We start from the raw sequence: 24786 nt of genomic DNA, 5'->3' as shown, positions 1-24786 counted from the left end.
AAGGGAATCATTCTTGCTGTGCATCAACATCACTGAGATCAGAATCTGCCCCATAATCTTTTAAATGGTCTTTGTTTTGTTAGCAAAAATATTGTTTTAATTTGAATGGGATTCATTTGCTCACTCTGGAATGATTAAGTTTTATAAGTTCAGAAATATTGAATGGTTTGGTTTACTGTCTGCTGTTGAAAAAGAAATTTATACCCCAGTTACAGTGAGCACGACTCCTTTGAGCATGTTCAGCTTGTGAAAATGTTTGCTTGGATTGATATAGATGGATGTCAACAGTTATATTCCTTTGGCTGTTTGTCTGCATTAGTCACAGACAAACTCACCAGGGAGCAGTGCTGCTGTTTTATTTGTTAGGAGACTGGTGATTGCAGGTAGGTTTTGGACTTGCATGAAAGACAAATACTGCCACTTTAGGATTTAAATGTCCACTTTCTTGGCAAACCAGAAAGGCACTTGGGTCGTATTTGTGGCACTTCCTTCTGCATCTATGGGAGATACCCTGGAATCACTAAAGTACGGATACGTTTTATAATTTATGTAATAATAGATTCAGTGAACTTTTAAAGCTGATGGGCTTCTTTTCAACCCTGCCTGGCTCCAGTGCAGCCAAGTGGTCTTATTTTAGTACCAGCAGGTAGTTCTTATGCAAAATATTTAGCTTCTATATTGAATTTTGTGGGGCTATTTTGCTTACGGTAAACTTTCACAGAGTTCTGGTTCATTCAAGCCTGGGGGAAAACAAATGCTTTGCCCATGTCTTCAAACAAAGTACGTTTAACTAGCAGCTAATACTAAGTAACGTGCAGCAACACGTCCCACAGAGAGATTTGTTTTTCCAGAGTGCAGTCGCAGGAGCAGTGTTAGAGAGGTGACAATGCAGCTTGATTCATTTGGTTAAAGTCATTTATTGTTTCTGGGAAGTTTTAACAAGCACCAACAAGCATGAGAGCTTCTAGCTACAAACTACCCTTTTACCTACTGGGAAGGCAGAGCTTAAAATTTATCTGCATTTCCATTCCAATAAAGAAAACAAAATCTTATTCCTCCTTCCGAAAAGATCTTCACACACACACCATTTTGAACAGGTGCTAGAAACGATTCACAAGAAGAATGCTTCCCTTTCCCCCAGCTGCTTTATTGCTGATTGCTTCATTAGCAGTTAGTGTTCCTTTGCAAAGCTGGACATGCACCTCCATGCCATTATTAGCCTGATAGAACATACCGTACATTAGTGCACTCTGAGTGACTCAAAGCTATTGCTGTGGGCCTTAAAAGGAAAACAACAAATTACTGACAACTTACATAATATGCATAGCTAAGCTGGCTTCTTCGTCACACGCTCCCAAAGAAATAGTCATTTGTCAAGCTCTCGTGTGCTCCAGAGCACATGCCTTGTGACTAAATTGCTGAAATACTTTGAGACATTAGTGAGGAATTGTATGCCACGAGATCCTGTACATTTGTTTTTAAATCAGACGCTTATTCACAATTTCAAGCAACCAAACACTGGAAGTGTCCTGAACGGTAGGGTAGTTCTGGTGTTCATAGTTGAATAGCTGCCATGTTTTCAGCCACAGGTAGTTTCAGATCAGTTAATATATTTATTGTGCATTGGCACAGATAGAAAGGCGTCCTGGATAAAGCAGCCAAGCACAATTCTATTCATCAGCTTGCTTTTGATGAGTAACTCTTGTATTCATGGATAAGTACTAGTAACATTGGGATTTCTTTCACCCCTTCTTTTCATTCCTCACTCCTCACCCAAAACCACCATTTTAGTAAAACTAGGGATAAATGTTTTTTGCCTGGGCTAGTAAATATTGACGATTTTACAAGGCCTGTTAAAAGGAAACATGTATAGGGCTTAAATGCTGACTTGACCTGCCTGAGCAGTCATGCCATGTTGTTGCAAGAGCTCATTAAAAATCCTTAAGATAAATATGGTTTTCAGTTTTTGAACCAGCCCTTGCAACATGGGTAAGGCAGGGCAGAGGGGGAAGACATTCAACTGGTGTCTAAGATAAAATCTGGAACATGGAACAATTGTCATGTTCAGATCAGTTTTAACAATATTCCTATCATCTTTCATCCATAAAAGTTCTTCACAAAGGTGGGACAGTCTCTCCAATTCACAGATGGGAAAACTGAGGCAAAGTGTGACAGGACTAGGCCAAGGTTACACAACAAGTTAATGGCAGAGTAGGAACAGAACTCTACCTGCCTTAGGGCTTTATCAACCTTGACAGTGGCCCTTTAAGGCTCAATATAGTAAATAATAGCTATTGAGAAAGATCCTGACAGGAAAAGTATTATTCTTCCACACAGGTATTTGCTTTGGCATTATAGGTAAGGCTAAGATTTTGTCATGGATATTTTTAGTAAAAGTCAGGGACAGGTCACAGACAATAAAGAAAAGGAGTAATTGTGGCACCTTAGAGACTAACATTCATTTGAGCATAAGCTTTCGTGAGCTACAGCTCACTTCATCGGATGTAGCTCACGAAAGCTTATGCTCAAATAAATTTGTTAGTCTCTAAGGTGCCACAAGTACTCCTTTTCTTTTTGCGAATACAGACTAACACGGCTGCTACTCTGAAACCAGACAATAAAGAAAAATTCATGGAAGCCAGTGACCTGTCCCTGACTTTTACTAAAAATATCCATGACAAAATGGGAAGGGGCTGGGCAGCTGCGGATGGTTGAGAGGTCTGGGACCCCACCACCCATGGGGGCTCAGAGCTCCAGGTTCCCCCTGCCCTCCCGTGGCAGAGGGGAGCTGTGGGGTCCCCCTCCCCAGCAGTGGGGAGCTGCAGGAATCCCTCTGCCACCACAGTGGGGAGCTGCGGGGGTCCCCCCATGGCAGCCGAGGACTTCAGAGGATCCCCTGCCCCCCTGCAGTGAAGGGGAACTGCGAGAATCCCTCTACCACCACAGTTGGGTGCTGCAGGGGTCCCCCTGCCCTGACAGCCAGGGAGCTACAGGGGTCTCCCTGCAGCAGCCGCCACACCGGGGAGCTGCTGGGGTCTCCCTGCCCCATGGCAGCAGCCAGGGAACTATGGGGGTCCCTCTACCCCACCCCACGGTGGCCAGGGAGCTGCCAGGATACCCCATCCCCCACAGCGTCCAGGAGCTGCTGGGTACCCCCCTTGCCTATGGTAGCTGGGAGCTGCAAGGTACCCCCGCTGCCCATGGCAGTTCAGAGCTTGGCGGCCCGCTGCCTCAGGTGGTGCGGGTACCTCACAGCTCCTGCTGCTGCGGGAGGCAGCAGGACCCTGCAGCTCCCAGCCACAGGGGCTGATGTCATGGAGGTCTTTGGACGTCACAGATTCCATGACTTCCATCCTCTGTGACAAAATCATAGCCTTAACTATAGGGAATGGCAAACTTTGCATATTTCAGCAACATGCTTTGTTTTGCCTTCAATGTAAATTTAAGTTGTAGTCAGGTTTGTTTGGTTTTTTTGCGTGCCAAGACTTATTTGCACATGGTAACTACAACATACTGTAGCTTGTGGTCAAGAGAAAAGAGCTTGTTTGGTTTGTATGTCACTTCAGAAGCTTTGCTTTATGTTTCCAAGGTAAAACAGTCTCCTAAAAGGTCAGGGACAAATATTGGAGTGCTTGTTCTAGCTCACCCAACGCATACTGTCAAATGCTAGACAATAGGACATTCTTGTTCAGATGATACATCCCTAATCATTGGCAGTGCCGTCCATGCGTCCAAGTATGTGCAAGACAAAATGTACTTCTGTCACGACCTGGGCTAGACCTAGCAAGAGAGATTAGTACATATCCAGCAGGGTCTAGTATTTTCTCCAAAAGACCTCCCCCCAGAACATTAAACAAGGACACTGTGCCCGTGTAACGTGGTTGTTTGTATAATAGGTTACGATTTGTTATCTATGTATGAGATTGCTCCTTCAATTTACATGGTATTTTGTGCTGATATCTCCATAGTCTTATTTGTAATGGGGGTGGGGAGGAAGCATCCTGACAGCAACTGCACAGTGAAGAAAGTAGGAACATAGGTTGCATGTAATTTCAAAACCAAAAGCCATCTGCAGGTCTGTGGGAGTTTGGGCTCACATCTCCCTCCCCCAATGCCCATGCTAATGTTCACTCCAATATGTAATCCTGTGTCTAATTTATGCCTTTGCAAAAGCCATGAAGACTCACAGTAGAGATCTGCAAAGAAACCTTAACCCTCCCTCTTTCTTCCTTCAATCCTGCAGGAAACTATGCCCCAGACACCAATATTTTCCAGCATGCTCGGTTCCAGTTGTAGTGGGCAGGTGCAGCCAGACATGGGCGAGAGGTGTGGAGATCCTGTTTACCAGGATGGAAATCTCATCTCTGGATCACTGGAGGCCCTGATAGAGCGACTGGTGCCCACCATGGACTATTATCCAGATGTAAGTAGACATTTCAGGACTTGTATTCCTATGGCATCTAAACAGAGTCAGGATCCCAACACAGATGGTATTATTAATTTTCTTAAAAATTCTTGCTTCATCTTAATCAAGATGATCAAACAGGCCTAATGATCTAATTGTTTTGTTGCAAGTGATGGGCCTTCCCTTCATAGGAGCGGATGCCCAGCTGGGAGGGACCCTCTGCCTTTTTGAACAGCAATATTTGCCAGTGAAATCAAGCCCTGCTGAACCCCTGTCAGGCACTCTAAAAACCAGTTAACAGCAGCATTAGCAGAAGAAATTTCGATCCCACTAAGCTGCCTTTGCTCTAGTGCAACCAAGATTAGCTACTAACTGGATTCTGCCTGTGGGAAATACATCAACTGTGCACTGAGGGCAGCTCAAATTTTTTTCCTTCTTTTGTGCGTCTTTTAGTTAGGTAGCCTGAAAAGCAAAAACAGACTTTAATTAAATGTTCTTTCTCGGCACATCTTAACTGGCCAGTTCTGCTAGAATTTAAGTTTCTGAACCTAGGAATGGTTTTGTAGCTGTTTCAACATCCTCGCCACAATCCACTGAAATAAACACCACGTGTAACTGCCGGGTATGCAATAGGCATCCCAACCTAGGCTATTATTAAGAGATTATTACATTACTTAAAATGACCCCCTCAGCCCCATAAGTGGAAGGTTGTAGTTAAAGAGGTTGCAGAAAAGCATAAAGATTGTATAGCACAAGCTGTGTTTAAGCCCTGGGAAAATGCACAGCAGTGGTAGAGGAATCCAAACCCTTTAGCTATATTAAAATCACACATATTACCATGGGCCATGCCAGGAATGTCTTGTAGCAGGAACCTTCCTGAGCTAGATCTGTACGGTACCTTTTATTTTGAGGTCACAATTTAAAAACACACCGTCACTCACTACAAAAAGATTTCCATCCCCACATGTAGTTCCCTTGAACACGACACCAGTAGCCTTGTCCGAAACGTTAGGTTTGTTTTTACAAAAAAGGAATGTAGCAACTTTCCAATTCAAAAGCAGTCCTAAAGCTTCTATTTTACCATGCATAGCGATAATTGCATTGCACTTGACTGACACACATGCACAGTACGTAATTCTTCATAAAGCCCAGTGGGTTAACTACCATTTCATGTTAATGCCTCCATTTGTTCCATTTTTTTATGAGCTTTTATTACACCATGTACAGCAGGCACAGGTTTGTTCCTTCCTTCAAGACACTCAGTGTGATGAAGAAAGCAGCAGGTAGAGCTAGAAGAGAACATGAGGTTTTGTACACCAGGCAAGTAGCATTACACAGCTGCAGTTAAGCCTTGTAAGAATCCGTTCCCCACCTGTTCCGTAGTACTATGGCACAGCTAGTAGCTGCTTGAGTTCCTTCCTACAGCTCAGTAAGTAGCTGCTAATGCAAGTCCCCTAGTGTAAGGGGCTGTCTATTTATAACACAGCTATTTTGAATCTTGCTCCCTATTGTACATATTACCTTCGGGATTCTAGCAATGATTTGTGGATCTTAGGAATTACAGTGATTCTGCAATACACCAAGCATGCTAAGTGCATTATAAACACATAAATCCAGGTGCCCACCATGAGGACCTTATGATCCAAATAAACAAGCAAACAAGTGACAGGGGATGGGAAACGTGTCAAGCAGCCGAATAAGTTCCTGGAAGAGAGATGGGAAACCCCTGCCACAGCAGGAGGGTACATTCCCTTAGAGAGGTCAGATCACTGACAGCAAATTGATCTTAGCCTAAGGGGTTACATAATAAAACAAAACAGCTTGAACAGTGTAAAGAGTGGGCTGGATACAAGTCATCCCAAATCCAAGCCTCCCAAAAAGCCTGGATTTGGATCTGGTTACAGGTTTAGACTTCAACGCACGCCTATTTTTACTTTAAAAAAAGGAGTGGCCACAAAGGAACAGAGTAACCGCCTACTTGCTCTGTCATCTGTGGCTGTGATGCTTGAAAGGAAAGAACAAAGCCCATTAGTCCCATTTCACTGGTAGCATATTCCAGGAGAGGTGGTAGCGGGTTTTGGGTTGCCAGTTTGGCCTGGCTAAGAGCAGTGGCTCTCAACCTTACCAGACTACTGTACCCCTTCAGGGCTCTGATTTGTCTTGTGTATCCTCAAGATACACCTCACTTAAAAACTACTTGCTTACAAAGTCAGACATAAAAATACAAAAAAGTGTTCCAGCACTCTATGACTAAAAAATTGCTTCCTTTCTCATTTTTACTATATAATTATAAAATAAATCAATTGTAATATAAATATTGTACTTGTATTTCAGTGTATAGTATATAGAGCCATATAAACAAGTCATTGTCTGTATGAAATTTTAGTTTGTACTGACTTTGCAACTGCTTTTTACGTAGCCTGTTGTAAAACGAGGCAAATATCTAGATGAGTTGAGGTACCCCCTGGAAGACCTCTGCGTACCCCTGATTGAGAACCACTGGCTTAGAGCAACAATCAGTGATGTCAGTATAGATTTCCTGAGTTCAGCGGTGGCACATTTGTAAATCGCTGAAAAGGAACTGGTTCTCATCAAACCCTCTGAACTAACCTCCCCAAGCACGTTGCTTGGAAAATACTGCACTTTGTGTCTACGTGACGCTAAAGATCCCAGTATCCTTCCCTAAACTTAGAGGGGGGAAAAAAGATGGTCTCTTTTCATTCTGGTTTCAAGCAACACAAGACTTCTCTGTCATGTTGGCAGAGCTATAGTTGGAGGTCAGCAGGAGGTAGAGGAGAGGTGAGATAAGGGCCTGTGTTTGTGTGCTGCTCCTGGGAGGCTTGTTTGTGTACAGAGGCTTCTTTGGTGCATAGAAAAAATGCCTGCTTGTGAGACAGCAGAGTTCTGGAGGTTAGGAATGGAATGTACTGGTCTGTAATCCTCATGCCCAAGCAAGAGAAAGTTTCAAGCAAGTATTTCACAAATAAGAAGTTCCAGATCAAGCAGCAAGAGCACAAGGAAAATATTTTTCTTTTTCCTCAAGAAGACATCAGTACATTCTTGGGCCATAAAGTAACAGTTACTTCTTTGGTCTTGCTCTCTCTCTTTGTCCTTTTTATAGTTTAGGACGTCTCTTAGCAACAACTTTAGGAACTAAAGAAATCTGCTTCCCTTTTTTTCTTGTAAAGCACAAACCCCTTTTGTGTCAGCTTAAGTTGGTGCCGGGAGGAATTTTCCTCATCTTCTTCCAAATACCTGCCAGCGTTGGGGCATAATTTTCAACCTCACCATTTAAGGAAGCATTTTTTAAATCCTTCTTTGTCAAGCCAGCTAGCTACATAGCTGAATTTCCTGGTCCAAGCCACCTTACTCAAAAAAAGAGGGAGCACCTATGAGACAGCATGTGTATGTGTGTGTGTTAGTTAAATAAAGCTGGTTCAAAGCACAAGCTTTTTCCCTCCAGAGGCCTCCAGTTTAAATCCTGGTTTATGGCTCACACACAAACTAAAAAGGATTAGGTGATCTCATCTAAGTCCCCAGCACACTTGTTTTTCACCTTTTAGGACAATCGTGTCTAACAGACTGAGAGGTCTGATCCAACTCCTGTTCAAGTCAATGGGAGTTGGATCACCTAGTAAGGGCTTTAAAGCTGAGATATGCTTCATTGGTGAGAGTCATGGTTTACACTGGTGTGGACCATCTCCATTGGATGTGTGCACCAGCACAGCCGTAAAAATCACCAAAATCCCCCACGTAGACAGGGCTTAAGACATTTGTACCAGATAGCGAGTATGTATGTACTGGGGACGGGGGGGAAAGACTCATTTCATTCGTTCAACTAGACTCAACACACAATGGAATAGGATGAGGTGGGTAGTGACCAGACGTTAGCCTAGAGGCTCATTATTCAAATAGAGAGAGAAGGGTCTTAATTCTGTTCTCACATTAACAAGAGTACAAAACTGGTGTATCGACTGGATTTCCTCCTGATTTTACACTCATGTAAATTACAGCAGAATCAGATCAAGAAGCCTGGACAAATGGGGCCAGATTCCTAGCTGGTGTACACTGGCATCTCTCTGCTGACATTAGTGCAACTATTCCATTTTACACCAGTTGTGAATCTAGTCCCAGTAAATACTTGTGCAAAACCAATGCCAGGGGAGATTTCATTCCTATCAAAAACCAGGCAGCCCAAACACTGAAGAAGGCCTGGATTGGCACTGTATGGCTATTGCTAGTTAGAAATGAGGTATACACTGCCTGCCCTATTTCTGGCTGTACCAGTTCTTCACTTTTGTGAGCACTGTATTAACACAAGCCACCAAAAAAAAAAAAAAAAAAAAAAAAAACCACCCAAAAACCAACCACCACAAGAGCCCTGATCATTTGGATTTAGTTAAAGCCTACAGCAGGACTTTAAAGAACTGGTATTCTGAGTAGGGTTATCTTGGAGTCACTCTGGATAAACAGTATCCCACAGCACACAAACTTTCAGGAAGAGACCTAGACTAGAATTAGTGTGCAAGGCTAAAATATATCTTGCCACAAAGAATGTGGCCTAGCTTATCAGAGCGAAGGTCATTGATAGGACAGTGCAGCTTATCTTTCAGCTGCCTTCTACTAACCTAGTAAAGGCAGCTTTCCTGACAGTCTCAACAGTATTCCCTCCTCCCCACACAGAAAAGTGCATTTGTGGAAAACCTAGGGGACTTGGAGAGAGAAACCTTTTACAACCCTTCTCTAGTAATTCACAGAATGGGAGGTGAGGGAGTGTCAAAGCAAGAAGGACTTGACCCATTTCCAGAAGAATTTATACACAGTCCAATTACAAGTATAAGACCTGCACCCAAGTGCTAACGTTTCTCCTCACTTACACCACGGCGTGGTCATTGATTTAAGTCAGAGGGATCACAGGCGTGAGTGCAGAATTTGGCTATAAGGGGAAAAGACAACAGGAATAGAAGTGAACTATGCATGGCTTATAACACACCACATGCTACTATTTTGAGTTGGCACTCTGAAGTTTATTTCTCACATTCAGCGCTGCTGCCTGTTGCATTTGCTAGGCCTATACTGTATGGAACGTGAGAAGACAGATCTGAGACATTGGCCTGTAACTCTGTTGAGTCTCCTTTCCTATTTGTGGGACAGGGCTGGGGTTCATTCCAACTTCAAATTATCTCAAAAATATAGAGCACTCACTGCCAAAGAATTATGCTTATAAACTTTCATCACAGATTGCCAACAGTCTATTAACCGTTTACAGGCACATGTGAAGGAATCATGTGCAACTTCCATAATTCACTGAAAATATAAGAAAAAAGTTATTGAGCAAAATGCCAAACCAAGAATGGCCTCTAAACGGTCCTGAACTGCAATGTGTCAGAAATATTATAACCAGCCTACTCTCACTCCAAGAAGAGTATCTGGTCACCTGAGCTCACTTTACCCTGTGATCGTGCTCAGGTGGAATTGACAGAGCTGCCCATAGGTATCAACAGAGCTTTTCTGTATTATAGCAGTTGAGCATCTGACCTCAAATCTCCAGAGTTAGCCAGATATGTCTCCCTTACTTCCTTAGTCCATCCACAGCAGATACAGACCTTTAAAAGTTCATTCTGGTCCTACAGATATTACTGATACTAGCGAAACTCTCCATTCTAAGTGTAGGAGCATCACCAGAACCCATAAGATCTCTAAAACCAGAATGAACTTTTAAAGCCCACCCTTTGTAATTTAGCTCTGTTCCCTTTCCTCACATTGAGGGCCTAATCCTAATGATAATAATAATGCTTAGCATTGATATCGTTCTATAAAAGTTCAAAGGGATCTGAATTGGGCCCCAAGGAAGCAAAGGGTTTTACTGGCTTAAAACTGAAATATTGTCATATGAGTACAAATTGAACCCAAGCCTATAACATTGATTGTGGGAAAGAGCATGGAAAGGGAAAACACACATGAAACAAAAACACTGCTGTGGTTTGGAACTAACTTGCAATAGGTTTTGGGCAGCCAAATAAAAACAATTGCTCTTAAAGAAACAAAGCAGCATAAATAATAGTGTTCAAGATGGGGTCCTAACATCCTTGGACAGATTCGTCCGTCTTTTTGGTGAAGGACAACTACTTACGCTTATTTAGTTTGCAAAAAGAAAAGGAGTACTTGTGGCACCTTAGAGACTAGCCAATTTATTTGAGCACCTTGGTTAGTCTCTAAGGTACCACAAGTACTCCTTTTCTTTTTGCGAATACAGACTAACACTGCTGCTACTCTGAAACCTGATATTTAGTTTGGTATCTTGACGTGACAAATATTTTGGGAATCTGGAAAAAAAAAAAAGCTCTATTAACAGCTGCTGAAACACTGTGTTTCTTCCTGTTGTCACCAGTAAAGCTAGGAAAGGGCATTGATCCATGGAGAAGGCGATATATAGAAAGCTTAACCAAGGGAAAGTTCCATCTGTAGTTCTGGGAGGTAGATTTCATTAGCAGTCTCCAAAGAGGATGGGTGATTTCTGCTTAAGTTTCTCACCTGTTTTCTCCATTCCCCCCCGCCCAACCTTTCTTGCAGAGGACTTACATCTTCACTTTCCTACTGAGCTCCCGAGTCTTCATCCACCCACATGAGCTCCTGGCAAAAGTGGGGCAGATCTGCATTAAGCAGAAACAGCAGCTTGAGATTGGGTCTGAGGCAGAAAAGGTAAATGAACAGTTTGTTTCTGTATTGAACTAAGCTATTGTGCATTTTATTTTCCTTTCTTTTTTAAGCTAACCGTGCATAGAACATATTGATACTCTGACAAATATATTTCACTAAAGACTTTCATACTTAAGCCTCTTTCCCTGAACCACTGTTCATTCTTGGCTAATCATAGAACCCTGATATCCATTAGCTCATGGACTGAGGCTCTTCTATCACTTGGGGGTACATTGTGGCTTCTTTTTCCAAGGGAAGGTATTGAATATTAAAATACAATAGGCTTTTTAAACCCTCTGAAAAACTGTATACAGCATAGAGGGTGCACTGTTCTGGGTCATGGACAATGTTCCCTCTAATTTTTGACAGACCGTGTGTGCAAAAAATTTCTTCTATGCAAATTTTTGTGCGCGTGGTGTTTCGCCATGTGCACGGGGTTTAGGATCTGTGTGCACATGCACAGTTTAGAGGGAACAGTGGTCATGGACTTCAGTTTACCATTAGGCAAATTCTACAGTCCTTAACTCCTACTAGTAAACCACTGACTTCAGTTTCAATGAGCAGGAAACACTAGTGGATACTGGCAAGAGGCAGCCAGCAAGCAGGTTGGGGTTCCAGTGCGGATCCAGAAGTTTGACATCTTTCATTTTGTCCGAACTCTTCCCCCCCCCCCGGCCCCGCCCCTGATCCACCATGGTTATAACAGAAATCTCACAAGAACAAGGTTTTCTGGACCTCCATTCCATTTATTCAAAAATTTCCTAACTTCCCACCATTGCCAAGCTGATTCTGTTCCATTAGTGTTTCTTTAGCAGTAGGTGTTGACACAGTCAGTCAGAACTGTAGGAAACAGAACTTGATTCACAGAAGAGAACAATGCCAAAGGGCCGGTGTTACATACTGGACTTCTACTCTTTGTCTATCAGCATCATAGCCTCAGACTGCATTCCTGAACCACCAAAATTCACCACTACCACCACCACTCCCAAAGCTGACCATCTTATTCCAGCTCCCCAATCATACTGTGGCATACCAATGTTGGGAGGCCTAGCTTAACCATCAGAGGAGTGAAGTTCTGGAACAACCTTCCAAGGGGAGCACTAGGGGCAAAAAGACCTAACTGGCTTCAAGACTGAGCTTGATAAGTTTATGGAGGGGATGGTATGATGAGACTGCCTGCCTACAATGGCATGTAGCTGATCTGTGAATGCTAGTAGCAAATATCCCCAATGGATGGACACTAGAGCTTTGAGTTACTTCAGAGAATTCTTTCCCAAGTGTCTGGCTGTTGGGTCTTGCTGAAATGTTCAGAGTCTAACTGATCATCATATTTTGGGATCAGGAAGAAATTTTCAGATTGGCAGAGACCCTAGGGGCGGGGGATTCGCCTTTCTTTGCAGCATGGGTCACTTGCAGGTTTAAACTAGTGTAAATGGTCAAGTCTCTGTAACTTTAAGTCTTGAAATCATGGGTGCCGGAACAAGGGAGGTCAGGGGGCCATGGGCCCATCACTTTTTACTAGCTGTAAGGATGAGTGACGGGGGGGGGTGGAGCCTTAGGGGAAGGGGCGGCACGGGGCTGGTTCAGGCGACAGTGCCCCCACCCTGCATTTTTAGGGAGCTTCCATTGCTCCTGCTTTAAATTGTGATTTGAGGACTTGAGTAACTGAGCCAGAGGTTAGGGGTCTATTACAGGAGTCGGTGAGTGAGGTTCTGTGGCCTGCAATGCCCAGGAGGTCAGACTAGATGATCGTGATGGTCCCATCCAGCTTTAAAGTCTATGAGAAAGGCTGCAAGCTGGTGGTGGTGGTGGTGTTTTAAGCAGTAAGTCAATTAGACTCTGAGCAAGGGTAGTGGATATGAGGTTTAAAATGGTGGCCCATATATATTGGGGCTTCCAATTTTGCTATCACTGGAGGAATATCTTCTCTTGGTACTTCAGATTGAAACTGGGATGTACTGAGGGGCACAGAAATGGGGCCACATTAATAGGTATTTTCAAAGCTCTAAATGACTAAGTTCAGTTCTGGTTCTGGGCACTGGTCTTAGACAATTCTTTTGTAACAGGTCCCAGTTCAGCAAGGAACTTGCGCACATATATAACTAAGCGTTTGAATAGTCCCATTGCTTAAGCACTTTGCTGAATCAGACCCTCAACAATTTAAGCCATCCCTATATACAAGAGTGACATTTACTGCCATCAGTAATTAAGCTTTCAAAATTCTCATATGGACTATTTAAAGTTTATGGATAATAGGAGTACAAGATGAGGCTCTTCTTTGCAGACAGCAATGTAGTTCAGTGCATTCATATCAGAAGACACCAGCAAATAAGCACTCAACCGAATGTATTGGTAACTTCAATGGCAGTGTACGTTACACGTGTTAGGCAATATAACCCATGCAATTTAGGCATTCAATGGGTATGCAGAACAAGTGTAGCTTACATACTGAGATGAGGTAGCAGGAAAAATCAACTAACAGGAAGGTGTAAAATAGAGCAGTTCACCTTCTGAACACCCACGCTCACAGACCTTGTGTTGCTAAGTTGGAAACAAGCATCAAGGAAAATCAGTTAACAGCAAGGTGTGAAAAAAAAAAAAGTGTGTTTGGAAAGCTACTTTGCACCCTCCTGTAAGTTGCTTTTCTGCTATGCCCCTGACCCTTTCTTCCCGCTTAATATAAATTACACTTGTTTTCCATGCCCAGTGAATACCAAATTAATGCAAGTTAGACTACTGCCCTTCTTCCAGCCCCAATGTAAATTTGACCTACAGACTTCCACTGGTATTGCATCTGCATTCACCAGGGATGAATTTGGCCCATTAGCATTTGCAAATGATTTGCTCTATTTGGCTGCAAAGTAGGAATGTAAAAAACTCATTCTATGTGCATCATAGAACTTCTAAACTGAAGTCAGTGTATGCACACTCAATCATAACTCATTAGGGTATCATTGGCCAAAATCCGTTCCACCAGCATCTACTAATTAAATGCTATCGCAGCAGGAAATAGCTAGCACAAAAAGTTCTGATCGCTTTCTGATTAGAGATTTGCATAAACAAATTATAAAATAAAGGGCTGTGTGACTTGTTGTCTGGGTAGCGTATGAGCTGAAACACTGGCAGGGGGCCTGGCCTTGAGGTTATGCACCATGGTGCTTATCATTCCTACATTTTTGACGTCTCTGCCTAGTAGCACAGAAAAAGTGGAAGGCAAGTCAAGATGTAAGTGGTAGATTGAAAGGCAAACACTTTGCACTCTCTTCAAGACTGCTGGCTAATTTTAAAGAGCGACAGTCAAGTAGGTTTTAAGACATCAGGTGTAATAGGTCAGTCACTTATTAACTCTGTCAATAAAGAACAAACAACTTTCCAATGAGATATAGACAAGGCCAAGAGTGATTGACCCAGAGAAAGAGCAGCAGTACAATCCTGCCTACGGATAAAATCAGCTGGTGAAACATCATTCCCCACAGCTTGGTAAAAATATATTGCCTCGAAGGACAGCTTTGCTTTTTAACTACTAGTTAACTTGGAAAGTCACCAATTTCCATTATGGTCTGGGATTTTTTTTTTTTTTTTTTTTTTAGTTAAATGCAGTAAGCTTTATATCTCCAGAGTGGCTAAAAGCCCCAAACAGGTACTGTACAAGCATAGAAGCGAAGCAGTCTCCAGCCCTAAATAGCTTAACCAATCTAATTCATTTTAAAAATCCAATGAGATATTAAAATTTGCACTGAAATGTTAAATAGTAGCTTGATTATGAAATAGATTTGATCCATCTAGCCACGTATTTCATTCTAAATGCTGCTTTTTTAAAAGGAAATAAAGGGAGTAAATTCAGTGCTCAAGAAAGCAAGGGACTGATAACAGTGACACACTGGATATTCACATCAACTGTCCCTGTTCAGGAGAGACAATAATATTTGCAGTATTTTTAATATCCGTAGTAGTAGTGGTATTATGTAATGCGCAGCCACCCAACTGAGATTGAGACCCTATTGTGCTAAGCATGGAGGGCCAGATTTTTAAAAGGTATTTAGATGCCTAACTCCAATTGATATCAATGAGCGCTAGACACCTAAATACCTTTGAAAAATCTGGCCCTGCACATGCACCTGGGGGGAAAGATCCCCTGCAATGTGGATCATTTCTCCTTGCGGTCTCTGAAAAGTTCTCTTATTCCATCACATTCTGTTGGAGCATATAATGGTAGCAATATTTTCTCTCTCCAGATGTCCTCATTTCTCTCTTTTGAGTGTAAACTAATGCGTGGCTCATGCTTGTTAAACATAACACTCCAAACATAGCACTGCCAACAGTCCATCTCCTGACCCTCGGCGTCCTGAACCACACAACTGGGGATGAACGACCGTCCCTTGCCATGTCACTCAGCTAGAGTAGCAGGGGTGCTAGCGATCAGCACAGTTTGACTGGCAGAGCTTGTGTTGCTCCTATGCTATCCCTGGCTCACAGTTCAGCACTGTTATCAGTCCTGGGTTTAAGTATTAAATTCACAATCTAAAGTCTTTTTTTAAGAAGAATACAAATGTCTCTACGGGCCTCCTCTCAGGTGGTGAACTAACTTCCAGGAGAACTGTGCTGATTTACACCGGGTGAAGAACTGGCCATAGTATCAATCAAACGAGCGAAATATTTGAGAGACACAAGGTAGGTGAGGTAATATATTGTAGCGGATCAACTTCTGTTGATGAAAGAGACAGGCTTAGAGCTCAGTGTAGTTCAAAAGCCTGTCTCTCTCACCAACAGAAGTTGGTCCAATAAAAGGTATTACCTCTCCCACCCGGTCTTTCCAATATCCTAGGACCAACCTGGCTATAACACTGACATATTTTAGATATATGCAGTAGACAGAGACACACACATTTTTCTAAATATTAACCTCCTGTGTTAATATGCTAGCAAGGTAGCAATACACACTGTAAGAACATTACTGTAGAGTTGTTTCCCTGTAACAAAACACCATCTCTAGATCTTGATCCCTTTTTGGTGCTGGGCAGGAAGTACTTTCTTGATACTCTCTAGCTATTGACTTTTGTCTTCTCTATGAAGGTCTTAATCCAAAGCTCTTTGAAGTCAGTGGGGTATTTCTACTAACTATGGGTTTTGAATAGGCCCCATAGGAGGACAATGTTTGAAATCTGAAGGAAAGCTATCAAAAGAGTAGGCAGGTACATTTCTTGCATGCATAGCGCACACACACACACACACACACACACACACACACTAGTTGCTGCCTCCCACAGAATTACTAGCCCAAATTTTCTGATTTTGTCAGTTATCACAGATGTGTGCATCATCACAAACCTATCACACTGAGTTTTAGCAGCATGCACATGAAACAGGAATCTAGCATTTTGCTGGGCAGATGGTTTTCAGTGTTGCATTCAGAAAGAACATCTTGTTTTCATCAGGCAGTGAAAGCAACTGATAAGCTTTGTCACACTTGTATTCTTGCTGGGTAATGTAGCTTGTCTTGCATTAGAGTCCTAGCTTTGAACAGTGAGGAAAACAAATTCTGACAGCCTGTGTGTAGGGGTGCATGAATGTGCATGCATAGTGGACAAACATACATCCCAAAATAAAAACATTATTCTAAATCTATGCTGATATGCAGCAGACCATTATAGCTGTAAGGATGAATTTGAATTTTCCCCAAATGCAAAAGTCAAGAAGGTGCAGTCAAGATAATCATCATTAAAATAAGCCTGGTGGAAAAACCAGACAGACAGTGGAGGTGTGCTTATTTACACCAGTTGAGGATCTGCTCCGCCAACTCGCTACACTGATATACACCACCCTACACTTTTAACAATGGACCAGATTAATTTGTGCTGCACAGGGAGCTATAAGATTTCATACCCCAGAGGCAAAAGGTGATTGAAATTGAAGGACAGGCAGTAATCCTGCTGCTGCCCTGCCTCATTATTTTACTCTGAGTGGGTGTGGAAGGATCTTGAGTGTACAGCAGGGGATCCACAGGAGCTACACTGGCAGAGGCTGCAGTGAGGATAAGCTGAAATCAGTGCCCCCCACCCCAAGTATTCAATTACACACCCACTTTTTTAGCTACCCGCCTCCAGCAAAGGGCATAACTGCTGTTTTGCTAACTCTGTCTCCTCTCCTACTAAACTTTCCACTGCCAGGACTGTATGCCACAGTTTGTAAACCCCCCCCCCCCCCAAAAAAAAAAAAAAAAGAAAAGAAAAAAATAACCAAACAAACAAACTTGGGCAGGATTTAATCCAGTCATTTGTACAGCACCTCCCCCTTCCCACGCACCTAAACATTTGAGTTTATGTAGGGACAATACATGTGTCATTCAGACACAGAGCTGGGATGTTAATCATGCATTCTGGCAGGTGGAGTTTTCAGGGAGAGAAAGTAAAGGTTTCAATAAGGGCTGGACACCAAATTTGGTGCAAAGGAGATGAAAACCTGGAGTTGCTACCCATTTCTCAAAAAGAGGTCTGCATGCAGAGAACTTCCTCCAGATGCTGTTTAGAGTACAAGATGGGATTTCATCCTTCTCTCCCCAGCAAGACCAAGAGAATTCCAATGGGATTAAAATGCAACTAGAAATAGTACACAGTTAACATTTCTGTATAAGCCAGTAGCATTCCCCTACCCTGTACAATGCTTTTAGTGGCTCATTTCTGAAGGGTCCAAACTCTGCGTGATTTTATTTTAAATTCAGAGCAGCCATTGTTAATTTTCCCGCTGATTGCACTTGAGTGAGCTGTTAGAAGTCATAAAAACAACTGGCTTATTTAACAAAAGTATCTCAGAGAGAGGGGATTTTGCTCATCTCACTGAGCATGGTGTTGGGGGGCAGGAATTCTGGTCAGGTTCTCACAAAGAATATCCTCTTTTCCAACCCATTTGGTTCCTCTGCTGACATTTGAACCTGCTAGCTGACTTGCTGTAAATTCCAGGAGGTGGGAGGGGAAAGTCACAGAGGGAAGTACCCTAACCAGTGCTGAGAAGGAACTGCACTTTGCATAGTGGAACTTTTTCAATGACTCAGCTGGGATGGTAAACAACAGAGAAAACTTCCTCTTTATTTTCTTAGAACTAAGCTTCTTTTAGAGCCAAATGAGTCTTTTAACCAAAGTTAAATATAAACCAGACTAAAAATAGAAAGTCTTCCCTCTCATAGTCAAAAGTCAAATTCCACCCTGATTTACACCATGTAAATTTACACACTGATTTATGCTGATTGGGCAGGGGGGGAAGAAGTGGGGTACACAGGATCTACGTTGGCAGAATTTGACCCTCCTGGGAAATACTGAACAAAATCATTTCCAAGTCTTATGACTACAGAGCAGACCCTCTGTAATTCACTCCATACTTGCTACTCTGAAAAATTCAGTATGCTGTCTTCCTAGTTTTGTGTGCCTTGACCATGGCCCATAATGCTGCCTGGTTTGTTAAATGGGATTTGCCATGTCCTGTGCAATGAGGCAGTTGCTTGCCAAGAGTGCTGTTCAAGATGCTGTGTTCTGTGCAGAATCAGCGAGAACATGTGCGCACTCTACTAAGGTTCTGCCGAAGCACGACCCTCAGAGCTGGTCTGTTGTATGGACAGGATGCAACTGCCCATGTAAAGAGTCATCTTCCCAATTAAGTCAGCTTGGTCAAATTTGCAGAGTGATCATTGATGGGGGGCAGGGGAAGTGTTTTTTAAAACTCTCTCCAAACCTTAACACCACATCCCTTTGAATTTACCAGTACAACCCTCTTTCACCACCAAAGCTGGATTAATTAGCATCCAAATCAGATCCACATGATGGAACAGCCTCGGCGCATGACACTAGAGAATTCACTTGTCAGGTGACAGAGCTGAAGAGCTAACTCCTTTCCCTGAGGGCTTTTGGAGCAAGAGCCAACATTTTATTGCCAAAGTCCCTTTTGATTTAGATGTAATGCAAAGTACATACAACCTCTTTTGTAGCATTTATTTATTTGATTGGCTATTTCAAACAGAGCACAATCTGGGGGTCCTGATTGAAAACCAATTCTACAGAAGGAAAGATTCTTTATGAGCACTTCATGGGAAAGATGCTTGGTTATGACACTGCAGCTGTGTGTACATTTCAATTAAGTCATTAAAGGTATTGCTCCAGTCCTCAGTTGGTGTAAGTCAGCCACATAGCATTGACTTCAGTTGAACAAAATGCTTGTACGATACCGTCATCTCCCTAGCTATTTGTGACTGGCCTTAAAATATCTTCAAAGCTTTTGGTTTAGAAATAAAAGCTAGCCAGTTTCAGTGGCACTGGGCCAATTTACATCAGCTGAGGAGCTCTCGCTGTGTGATTTCATCAACACAACTGAATACATATTTTAGTAAATATACACACCTGCTACTGATTCAGTTATTTTTGATTGTGGCACAGGGTGTGCACTTTCCTCCATCAACCATTCACTCACCTTCACAGCAATAGGAGGTCTGCAGGTCAGTAATCAACCCATTCTACTCCTCTCTAGGCAAAGCTAAAATCCTTTGTTGCCAAGATCATTCAGCTCCTGAAAGAATGGACAGAAACATTCCCCTATGACTTCCAGGATGAGAAATCCATGAAGGAGCTGAAGGAGATTGCTCACAGGATCACACAATGTGATGAGGTAAGGGGGAAAAATAACCATACAAGAGCAACCAAGGAATACAATTTATCATAGTATTTTCTCCCCACCATTGCTGTATGCATCCTAACTAGGTTAGAGTAAGAACTGCTGAGCTGTCAGTGCAACCATTGGATATGGGTTAGGAGGTGAACTTAGCAAAAACTGGCTGTGTATCGCTGCGTCCTAGGAGGAGATGACAAAGCACCTGCTGATGGTATAGGAGGTGAGAGGAGGAAGAAAAAAAGAGGATTGTAAGGTATAATACAATTCCAACACACAGCATAGTGTATGTTGTGCATCCCCTTCAGTGCCTGATCCACATGGACTGTAACTTTCAAAAGAACCTTTAACACTAGCTATAGAAGCATTTGCTTTAGTCCTTGATGCCTCTGGACCAATCCCCAAGGAGAACTATGACAATAACTGTAACAAGAGTTTCACATAGCTCGGTGATAGCTAGCACGAAGAAAGATCTTTAAGCTGGCGTCTGCCTATTCAACCCTGGTCTAGCTACAAATCTGAACAATTGTGAGCTTTCATGTCTAGCAAGCCAGGAGAAAACTTCCTCCAAAGTAACCTGCCAATTTGGTAGATCCAGAGTGGCTAAAACTAGCAATGGAGAATCCTTTTCTGGAACAGTTAGGAAGCTCGCGTGACAAAGGAAGTCACTACAAAAACTGGAGAAAGAAACTGGGACAGGGAGGGGGGTAAGTATGAGGGGAAGACTATATTGAAGAAAAGGATGGTAAAAAAAAAGAATAAATCATAAGAATTAAAGTGAAAAAAAAATGTTTTCTAATGTTTTGAATCCGTTTAAAGACTAGTCTCCCTAGCTTTTTATGACAACAGGATTATGTATGTGCTTCGTTTGATTTAAGAGAAGGATGAAGAGCAACAGGTTTGACAGCATTGTGGGAGGCAGCAATAAGTCATTATACAATTAGCTGCTACAGCTGTTGTCAAAAGGAAGTATGCCCGTTCATTGAGTCAGCAGTATTGTTTACCTGCATGCTACTAAGAAAATGTCAGTGTCTTAATAGGTGAAAGAGAGGTAGGATTACAATAGCCCTTCTGGTTGTCTTTATAAACAGGGGGGGAAAATAGCTGGCGGGGATCCTACCATAAAAAGTTGACACATTTTTTAAACGTTTTCCACTTTGATATAGTAAGTTCAGACTTTTAGCCATTGTGATAGGAGCATTTCAAATCTCTATTTTTGGGAACAAGAGGAAATACTTTGGCTTTATATACAAGAGTAAATTGCCAGTTGGGAGAAAAATCACCGGCTTTATGGAATGGCTCAGAGCACCGGTTGCTGAGGTTTCATGCGACATCCATTTATTATGGTATCGTAGCATTTATCCTTTTAACAAGGCTACATGTCAAGTTCTCAGTCTGTGAAGGGCTAGGCTTTGTCTGACCCCTAGAAATGTAATTTGACACTAACAAATAGCAAATGGCTCCCAGCCTCACTGTTTGTCTCCTGTTCTTTTATGTTTGAATAAATTACCAAGCAGCGTCTAAAACAAAGTTATTGTTTTTTGTTTTGATTTGCGGGTTTGGGTATTTTTGGTTTTTAATTTTTCACCTTTTTCAGCTTCCCGTTTTTCTTGATGTATAAGATAAGCTATTAGGAGTGAATAGAAACAGATGTAAGACAGTCATGCTGATGTTAACTTGGAGACTCTAGGACAGCATAACAGATTTTTGTGGCTGAATGAGCAAATATTTAGACTGTGTTTGTGAATTTATAAATCTCTGAGTCTAAGAAGAGCCATGTGGACTGTCAGCAACTCGTAAGTTTTATCCCATTTCAATTGCCTTCTCCATAGTCACACAAATATCCAAACACCCCACCACCCTCACTTTCTCCTACATTTAAACTTTCTTCCCTTATCTTGCAAAATACATAATCCACTGCTAGGGGGCCAGTCTCCCCTCATCTATGCAGGTGTAAATCAGCTATCACTATTGAAAAATCAATGGATTTATGGTGTAAAAACCAGTGTAACTCAGAGTAGAATCAGAACTCCAAAAGAAACTCTCGCAAACTTGTATTTTAGGCATTCGTAGCATAATAACAATAATAGCTCCAGCCAGCTGCTGCTTAGCAATAATCCCGTTGCCTCATCAAGATAAACTACGCTGCCTTCAGCTTCTTATTTGATTCCACTTGGGAGCCAGATTATTGCCTTGTAAAGCAACGTTATGACACTATTATTGCTTAATTATAGCATGCGACAGACAAATTTTTGATAGCCATCGTCTCTCGCATCTGCCACATACTTTTCAGTCATCACTGCACATTGATGGCTTCCTTGAATAGTCACAGACCCATTCCACCTCACTTCAGTGCATCCAGTTGACTCTGGATGCAGAGAACATGACAGCAACAACATTAACCCTTAAAACACCACCTTACTTCAAAGGAATTGATGCATGGGAACCCAGGAGAGTGATATAATAGGGAAAGAGAAAAGCACAGGAAAGCTGGGTAATTGATTTGGCAACTGAAAGAGAGAGAGTCAGGACACATATTAGGAAGACTGTGGTTTGGCAGTTGGAGTATTTAAAGGGGCACAGGAGGATCAAGCAGTTGGGAAGGGATCAAATTGTTTTTCTCAGGGAGGTGTCATGAGGAAGTCTACATGAGAGCAAGTGTTAAAAACACTTGTTGGGAGACACCAGCTGGAACAGGAGAGAGGCTGGGTTGCTTCCAATAGCATTTGTCAAGGAGGATAACAGTCAATCATGCTAAGGATTAACACTGAAAGGCTCTTGTCTTGGTTGGGTTTTTTGTTTGTTTTTTGTTTGGTTTTGTTTTTTTGCAGAAACAGGAAGTTATATGCAGACATGGAAGGCATGTTTTATGAGAGCCCAGTGCACCTTACAGGGAGGCATGGGAAAGAACACTGTATTTGAACAGTCCCAAATTCTAGCCCCATTATTAATTGAAAACAAAAAGTCTCCCCATAAGTCTCTTCCTACTCCAACAGGACCTGTGCCGGAGGAGCACTGGCACTTTGTGAGGCAAGGAGCACAACTGCTGGACTCATGAAGGACCATCATGGTCATGCATCCCCAGCTCCAAATGTTCATCAGAAGCTGGAGATGTGCAATCAAGCTACAGCAGAAATAGCTGAACTTGCACAGATTGCCAATTAGTAATGAAATGCAACATGGAAAGTGCGTGTATCTGAATGGCGTAATCAGTAGAAATATAGTCAGTGAAACAGCTTATGTCTATGCTCTTCCCTCGGGTCTTTTTTCATACATCTATTCTGGAAAATTCAAGTAGGGCACCTTTGTTGGCCAAGTGCACTGTGGAGATTTTGGGCATTCTCTGAATTGCAGGGTGCACAGCCAACCATTGCTACAGGCAGGATGCTGAGCTAGAACATTTCATGAGTGTGATCTAGCATGGGAATTCCCATGACCCTGTTCAGGCCAGCCAGACTATTGGTATCATGATTAAGGAGCAAGTATTTTGCCACTTCCTAAGCAGCAAGAGACAAGAAGCCTTACAAAGGCAGAAGACCCACGGCCTTTCAGTACACCTGCTTTCAAATGACTGACCCAGTCGCTTTTGAAATGTATTCTGAGCCAAGAAGAGATGCTGCAATGGCTGCTAAGCTTTTGAAAGCAAAGTTGGGGAGGAGGGTGCAAGAGTTTTCATTTGCAAATCTACACGGATATTTAGAGTACCCTGAGATGGGCTCATTTGCCACATGAAAATCAGCTCTGATAATAGGATGGAAGATACTGGATGCTAAGAAGCATTATTAACCTGTCAGAAATTCCTTGCTAATACCAATCACATATTTCTACTCACAGTACAAAGTAAAGGTTCTTACTAGTCAATGATTCTGTCATCTTAGGAAAATGGAACCGTGAAGAAGATCATCAGCCAGATGACACAGAATCTACTGATGACCCTTTCTGCAAGGAGTCAGTACCAGGAGATAAAAGAGAAATTCAGGCAACCTGTTACTGATAAAGGAACCATCCTTAAAAACAAGCCACAGTCGACCCAGAAGGACATACTGAGCATCTGTTGTGACCCCCTGATCTTGGCGCAGCAGCTAACTCATATTGAACTGGTGAGATTTGGATTTCCACACTTCAGTCCTTTCGTTTTCTATTTACTGCATGTTAACATATTCACAGCCAGGAGTTTGCCATTGACTTCAATAGGAGTAAGGTCAGGCCTTCAGTGTAATTAAAGTGCTCCAATCTAACAGATGGGAAGTGATGAATGCATGAGAGCAACCAGGTAAATCTGTGAGGGAAGAAAGAGAGTACAGTGCTTTCAGGGGTGAGGAGGCAGACACCCCCAAACGTTGGGTCTCTAAAAGCCAGGGCCAGCTTTATAGCAAGCTATTATGAAGGCAACCATATGGTACCTCAGAGTGTTTGGCCTCTCCTTCCAATTCCACTGACAAAGAATGGAGGGAGAGCGAGAGCTGGTGCCAGGGTAGAGGCGTCTCTCCTAGTTCCCTACTGGTACTAGAGAGAGATAGAGGGTCACACTCGGAATATTGGGGTCTCAGAGGAACAGAACTACAGCAAGTTAACTCATTGTTGGTGCCTAAGCTCAAATCAGGATAATTAGAGCAAAGAGTGTAGGAGATTGAGGCCACTCTGGTAATGTCTTAGGCCCCATTGGTATACCTTTCAGCTGGAGTCCTGTTTCTGCTGGTCTTTGTACATTGACAATTCCTACTCTCCCCAATGCAGGAGAGGGTGAGCAACATTTACGCAGAGGATCTGATGCAGATTGTCAGCCACATGGATTCCCTGGATAATCACAAGGTGTGTGTGTGGGTAAGGAGTAAGAAGAGAGCGCGAGCGCATACACATTTCATTTGAGGAAGATGGGAAAAGGGCAGGAACATCTGGACACATTTGAACATATCTATAAGCCCTTGCCCTCTTCTCCCTCTCAACTCACCTGAGCAGAAAAAAAAAACCGAATAGGAATATCCGCACCCCTCTTTGTGCTCATAACCCGCAGCCGTTCAGGGAGGTTACCT

At 42.6% G+C, this 24786-nt stretch overlaps 1 protein-coding gene across 4 annotated transcripts in view; it reads left to right on the top strand.

The window, feature by feature from the left end:
• Window positions 1–24786, top strand: part of RASGEF1A (RasGEF domain family member 1A) — a 252548-nt gene that overhangs the window by 216273 nt on the left and 11489 nt on the right. For all 4 annotated transcript variants that reach the window (XM_074958700.1, XM_074958699.1, XM_074958697.1 and 1 more), the window contains 5 exons: window positions 4244–4423; window positions 10979–11107; window positions 19616–19753; window positions 23632–23853; window positions 24491–24565. In XM_074958700.1, coding sequence (XP_074814801.1) covers window positions 4250–4423; window positions 10979–11107; window positions 19616–19753; window positions 23632–23853; window positions 24491–24565 — 738 coding nt within the window. In that variant the 5' untranslated portion in view covers window positions 4244–4249. The remainder of the gene's footprint in view (window positions 1–4243; window positions 4424–10978; window positions 11108–19615; window positions 19754–23631; window positions 23854–24490; window positions 24566–24786) is intronic.

This window comes from Natator depressus, chromosome 7, assembly GCF_965152275.1.
Source record: "Natator depressus isolate rNatDep1 chromosome 7, rNatDep2.hap1, whole genome shotgun sequence".
In the NCBI taxonomy this organism is placed as follows: domain Eukaryota; kingdom Metazoa; phylum Chordata; order Testudines; family Cheloniidae; genus Natator; species Natator depressus.
Note: the sequence above shows the minus strand (reverse complement) of the source record. Positions and strands in the feature narration are given on the sequence as shown.